The sequence below is a fragment of the Schistocerca gregaria genome, chromosome 3 (genome assembly GCF_023897955.1).
Source record: "Schistocerca gregaria isolate iqSchGreg1 chromosome 3, iqSchGreg1.2, whole genome shotgun sequence".
Lineage (NCBI taxonomy): Eukaryota > Metazoa > Arthropoda > Insecta > Orthoptera > Acrididae > Schistocerca > Schistocerca gregaria.
Genome location: NC_064922.1, coordinates 747,023,976 through 747,030,756, shown reverse-complemented (window position 1 = coordinate 747,030,756; position 6,781 = coordinate 747,023,976). Strand labels below are relative to the sequence as shown.

Genomic DNA, 6,781 nt, shown 5'->3' with positions numbered 1-6,781 from the left:
TGCAATTTCTAAATATGTACAGTGTAGACTGTGTGGTGAGTCAGAGTGTGAAAACTTGTCGAGAGTGCCAGTGGGAGGAAAGGCCTAGCAATTGCTTTGGATTTAATTTCCACTAAATGCTCAGCTGTGATTTCATTCATGAGTTTTTCAAAACAAAAAGTGCAAGTGGCCCTTATGAAATCAATACCAGGTTAGTTATGTCTTGCAATCCATTGGCACGGGCATGGCTGCAGGGAGAACATTCTGTTCAGTCATGAACTTATATCAACCACCAAGTAAATTTGAAAAATTTGACTGCAATATTAGAGAAAGCTATATGTAAGGTCAGTGAGAAAAGCATGAAACACCCTGCTAGGGAAGCAGTGGAAGAAAATGATGGATGTTCGGATATTGCAGTTGCACTTTATGGAAGTTGGCAGAAAAGAGGACATACTTCACTGAATGGAGTAGTGACTGCCACGAGTGTAGACACTGCTTAAGTGGTAAATGTGGAGTTAATGTCTAAATATTGCAAATGTTGTAAAGTCAATGAACATGAACACAACTGTGTGGCTAATTTTAAAAGAACAAGTAGTGGTATGGAAGTTCAGAGTGCACCAAATATTTCACCTCTCCCTAGAAACAAGAGGCGCAGGGTACACCAAATATTTGAGCAATTGTGACAATGAGGCATACAACAATGTGATGAACTTTAAGCCATATGGAGATGCCATTATTAGCAAAATAGAATGTGTAGGCCATGTTCAAAAATGTTTGGGAAGGAGACTGAGGAAACTTAACTGTTGATATGAGAGGAAAAAATTAGAAGATGGAAAATTGTTGACCGGACAGGGTTTAACTAAAACTGAAAGAGAACTTGCAGGTATACTATGGGCAGGTAATTATGAGAAATAAAGAAAATCTAATGAAGAGTGATGTTTCGGCCATATTCTTCCTTAAGTCCTCTATTGATGATAAGCCATGTCGTGAATTGTGTCCATCAGGAGAAAATTCGTGGTAATGTCTGCACGGGCAGACACAGAACCCAGTGTTTCAACAGCATAATTTGGAACCGCCTTGCTCAAACTGTATTTGTAGGCATGCATGCAACGAATCTAGGAGTTCGTGATTCTGTTATTACATTCAATTGTCATAGTATTGGAAAGTGATGGGTACTGAAAAAGTTGGGAATTAATCCTGGTGAAAATATGATTGCAACAATGCAATAAAATGAAAATAGCCTATGCAAGCAGGTCTGCATCTAATATGACCAAGAAAGCAAGACAAACGTCCAGGAAAGTGAAAAAGAAGCTGGAAGACCTGCTAGAGGCCAAAGAAGGCACATCATATGCAGCGGGACAGTTTTCATTAACTGTAAGTAACAAATTTCAAAAGTTTTTTCTTTAAAGTCTATTCCCCTCGAACGAAAATTTTCAGTACATATGCCCCATTATATCAGAAACTGTCATAGATAAATGAATGACATTTTCAGAGACTCTGCATAACATAGAAAGCCACCTCTGGTATTACATTCATTAATATTCCCCCATTAGGAAGTTCACAAAAAAATTTCTGCAGAAAACTCTTAATATTTTTTGTTGATAAATTAAAAAAGTATTCCTTAAAAATGGGTCAAATACTTGCCTAAATTAAGAGGGGTTAGATAGGCAGGGTGTGGTAACACCGAGAACACTTCCTTAAGCGACACCATTATCCTGTTCAAAATAAGCACAAACGCAACTCAATAGCTAAAATAGCTTTATGGCAAGATAGTTTATAAATATGCAATAGTCTATTTAGCTTTAAACGCAGGAAAACTGTTAATCTATGTCTCTAATTACTTCATAAACCCTATACACAAGAGAAATACAATGCACATCAGTAAACTCTGCATATGACTATTTCACGCATTTACTCGAGATTGGGAAAAAGTACAATTCTCCTGAACGGAAAACCAATTTCAATGTATTAGCTACATTACTTAATTTCAAAGTATGCTAACTATGAGCAATAACAAGAATAGGGCTAATTCATTAATAAGCTGCAATGTGAGATATATGACACAAAATAATGTTCGTTAGATGGCTACATGACTCCACGTCTTTCCGCTTGTGTGGTCCAAGTCTACAAGTTTTGCCCAGAAAATAATGCACAAAGAACAATGGTACAAATGCAAAACATTGTATTTGTATTGTCAGAACTCTTCTGAGCGAGCACGTAAGTTTCCGTCACTTCCAACAGATTGCATAGCTGCAGGGGGAGGGGGGGGGGGAGGAACGCAACCTCTTAAAAATATTTACTTTAAAAAAATACCACGTCCATTCAAAATAGACTAACATATGGATATGCCGTAGCACACCCCCTCTGAGTTCAGAATAATATTAATTTCAACAGAAATACATGTGTTTTCAAGGCTTTTAACATGCCCAACTGATGCAGAGACACAAGAGTCCCTCTAATCCCGTATTTATATATGTGGATTATCAAGTGTTTTCTAATGACTATGAAAAACACTGTTTTTACAGTACCTGTTAGTTATTCTTTAACTAGTACAAAAGATTTTCAGGACTTTTTACCCAAAATCTTATTTGATTACTTGTAGACAGTTACAAGCAGTGAACTATCTTGATAAAAGCCCCATAAGCTGATAATTTTGTCCTACAAAACAACGGACTGATTCTTAGCTTGTAACTACAAAAATAATCAATTTCTGAGGATATAAAGCAATTGGACAAAAATTCTACTCACCAAGCAGCAGCAGAACACCTACACACACACAAAAAAAGTTTTACGTATTGAAGCTTTCGGAGGCAATGGCTCCTCCTGGCAGAAAGGTTTCCAACAAGTAGAACTAATCTCGAGATCCAAGAATTAGGTCAAAATTGTCTAACTGTAGCACATGTTTTACTGAGAGGGATCTAATGGGAATAGAAGCAAGACCAGGGTGAGAGATCCAATGGGAGCTGAAGGAAGATCTGGATGTGACATCTTGTTTATGTAAAGGTCATTAAAAGATTAAGCACAAGGTCCGATCAGACAAGAACAAAAAGGAAATCTACAGTTTCCTTAACAAAGGAACCTACCTAGCATTTGGCTTGTCATTTGAATTAACAACAAAATTTTATTTTTCTAAGTGCTGATAGTTTGACACAACCAATTTTAGTCTTGAGGATTATTCACACTGGACTCCAACAGAACAGAGTCTAACTGTCAAGTGACAGGGATGATCACACTATATGAACTGTCATCGTAATATTACAATGCTCAGCCGAATACTGAAGAGTTTAAGTGAGGTTTATAATGGACAATCCTTACTAGTTTGTACACAGTAACAATGATTGTAATTTTATTTAATGATCATAGCAAAATTATTAGTGAGGGATCTTGACAAATGCCATATTTTAAGTTCTCCACACTACCGGGAACTGAAGGAACAGGAATTGTCTTCCAAGCACCATTAATATCTTTATTTGATTGAGAAACTATATATGTACATATAAAACATGTAACAATACTCTCAGAAGGTGGTATAGAGCAATTTTAGTTTATCTTTTGTGTTTTAGTTTCAAAGTGCCAAATAACAGAGTTTACTTACAGAGCTGAATTTTTATTGAAAAACTATGTTCTTATTGACACAGGATAGATTCCCCCCCCCCCCCCCCCCCCACCATTGTGTTTGGCCTCCTGTGAGTGAACACTTAAGAAAAATATCAAGGTTTCTGCAATTGATCACAAAAACAAAGCTAAAAATAAATAAGATAAACAATCTATTGATGTAAACGAGTGAATGTTGTGAGAACTGGTTACTGTCTGACATTAGCTGATATTACTATTATCTGATTCAATGCAGGTGTAGTCTTCAGCATACTTAGGATTTTGCAACTACATTCTGCACAACTAAAGGACCACTGGCACCACCAAACCTACTTGTAACATGGGAGGAGACTTGTAAGACACACTTTTATGTGATGTGCACCCACAGTTTTTAATAAGGCTTTACTTCAGTAAGTATTGACACTATCTTGTGCTTGCCAAATGGTGATACAGGTCCACTACATATAACTTTCACGAAGCTAATAGATTACACTTTGATTAATGCTAGTGGAAATATCTGAAGTTGATATGCCTCTGGTTTTTGAAAAAATTAAGCATATTCACTAATTTCCATACATTTCTTTAAATTACTCTGTGATATATATCATTCAGCAGCAACACTCAGGCTGATTTTCTCTCCCCCCCCCCCCCCCCCCAAAAAAAAAATTCATCCGAGTTCCAGAAATCGCGACTTCTAGGATGCTGATGATCACTGGAAAGTCTTATTTCCCTTGCAAGATTGCTACTTTTTGCTGATTCAATCTTCAAATCAGGTATTTTCATTCCAATTCCTTAACTATATTTAGTAGTATCAGTCATCATTTTAGAGGCGGAATATTAGAATTTATCATCTCACCAAAAGAAGTCTTTAGAGACAGTTCCAATTACAGGAAGATGCGGAAGGAAATCAGTCATACCCTTTTCGAAGAGACTATCCTGGGGTTTCCCTGGAGCAATTTAGGGAAACCTCAGAAAACCTAAATCCGGATTTGAAGTCAACATTTTAGTGGAAATCCAATCTGTAATGATTTAGCAACTGCCACTGTTACATTTGGCTATATTAGAAATGGGCCTCTCCTCTCTGCCTAAACAAACACAGAAACATAAAGAATATTTTTGCAATTTATTTTTCCATGGATGCCACTGTGATCTAAGAAAAACTCTCTTGCAAGTAAAATAAAAAATCTTAGAAAATACCCGGAGGCACTGTTCTGAGTTTGTTGCCTAGCACTAAACAAGGAACACTTATACAGGAGAGCCAAATTCCCCTGTGTAGTTGCACCACCACATATTTTAGCTACTTCAGAAAGATCTACTACTACTACTACTACTACTACTACTACTACTACATCATCATCAATCTTCTGGCTAGTTTGAAGCAGCTCACCACAAATTCCTCTACTGTACCAACCTTTTCATCTCAAGAATAGCACTTGTACCCTGACTATTTGTCGGATGTATGCCAATCTGTCTTCCTGAGTAGCTTTTACCAATTATTACAGAACAGTTATAGGTTGGAATGAACACATTTTATTGATTTACATATAAAATACAGACAGCTCTGTACATTTATACAATACATTTAGAATATAAATTATTATACTTCAAAATGATTGAAATAAAAACTTCAATAAAAAAGCGCTACGAAAGGTGTAAATGCAAGATCTCTGTACACAGTACCATCTAATTATTAAAAATCAGTCCAACAAATAAAGATCACAGAGCCACATTCAGCATCACTAACACCACATCAATACTGTAAAGATAAGTGCACTAAATCCCACCCTCCCAGCTCTTCATCCATTCCTCATCACGACTGGCAACGCAAAGCTGAACGATGGAGGCAGAATACTGTTAGGCGTTGTTACATCACGCTAAAACAGAATTGCATATTGCAGAAATGGGTGAATACACGAACTAAATCTGCAGGTTTAAGTCTTTATTTCCAAATTAAATACTGTACACAGTCTGTAACAAAGCAACACAACAGCATGTGAGCTACCTCCAACAGCTTCAAATCAGGAAAGGTTAGGACTTTATTTGCATATTAGAAGTGAAACTCCATGTCAGATCAAGAATTTCATATGTTGATAATACTGAAGCATCCAAAAACAAATTAATTTGGACAGGTACAAAAATGACGTTGTATGGAGTGTGTTGTCATTATCTCGCTTCATCTCTCCCCCGCTGCCGAACTCCAGTAGTTATCCCCGATCACATAATCATCTAAAACAAATAAGCAATAGCACCAGGAAAAATATCTAGAATTAACATTAATTTTAGTGCATCAAAAACCAAGCCAAATTATGTGAACACATGGAAAAGTCTGAATCCCCATTTATAAAGTAATCAACATTTCAAATTATCATTAATTAGGAACAAATTAAGTCAACTGTATGAAGTTTCTCAAATGCACTATCTGAGAACCTGGTGACAAGAAGACACAAACCTTGCATGCTGCAGCCTAATGGTGACTGTACCCATAGCCATTGGCCAACGGTGACATCATCTGTTGTGTTGTGTTAGAGGTAACAGAAGAAAGTGATGGAGCAGACAGATTGGTATCAGTCTGTGGCAATTTCTGAGAATCAGTTGTGGTCTGGGATGTTGGTGAAGAGGGAGGTTGTTGCAATGCAGCTGGAGGAGGCAGCCCACCATTGCTCCCCAGGTGAACCTGCTGAGGCTGCTCCTGATTCTGCTGTGGGTGTTGCTCTTGTCGCCATGCACGATCAGGTGAAGACTCCCGCAACTTGCCTGATCGGTCATCCCGCCTGTCACGAGGGCTGCGACTTCTGGAACGGGTCCTGTCCCTCCTCCTGTCTCTGCTGCGGCTTCTGCTTCGTCTGTCTCTGTCTCTGTCCCTGTCCCTATCTCTGTCTCTGTCCCTGTCTCTGCTCCGACTACGTGTGCGGGACCGGCTGCGGCTTCGTGATCTCGTCCGACTACGGCCTCCACCTAGGCCGCGGCCACCTCTACCACGCCATCTGTTCCGACCTGATAAAGACAACAAAATATTCATTTTTATTACACAAAAAAACTGTCTAAGATTCATTTAGTTAACACATTACGACTTTCAGAAAATAATAAATCAAAGGAGATGACATAACATTTTTGTTTAGCCATCAAAATAACTTTTAGACATGTCACTCAAAGTTCTTTCAGTGCTGGTGGAGAAAAGGTAATGCAAGATCTCATCAACAGCACAGCT

General features: G+C 37.9%; 1 protein-coding gene across 4 annotated transcripts in view; it reads right to left on the bottom strand.

The window, feature by feature from the left end:
• Positions 1–5,080: 5,080 nt before the first annotated feature.
• The window catches only part of LOC126353867 (uncharacterized), a 70,495-nt gene continuing 68,794 nt past the window's right edge, over positions 5,081–6,781 (bottom strand). For 2 of the 4 annotated variants that reach the window (XM_050003045.1, XM_050003042.1), the window contains exons 12-13: positions 6,328–6,567; positions 5,498–5,799 (exon numbers count right to left, since the gene is read on the bottom strand). In XM_050003045.1, the coding sequence (XP_049859002.1) occupies positions 5,747–5,799; positions 6,328–6,567 (293 nt within the window). In that variant the 3' untranslated portion in view covers positions 5,498–5,746. Of the gene's footprint in view, positions 5,448–5,497; positions 6,568–6,781 lie in introns of those variants that run through there. The other 2 variants (XM_050003043.1, XM_050003041.1) reach the window with 2 other exon arrangements.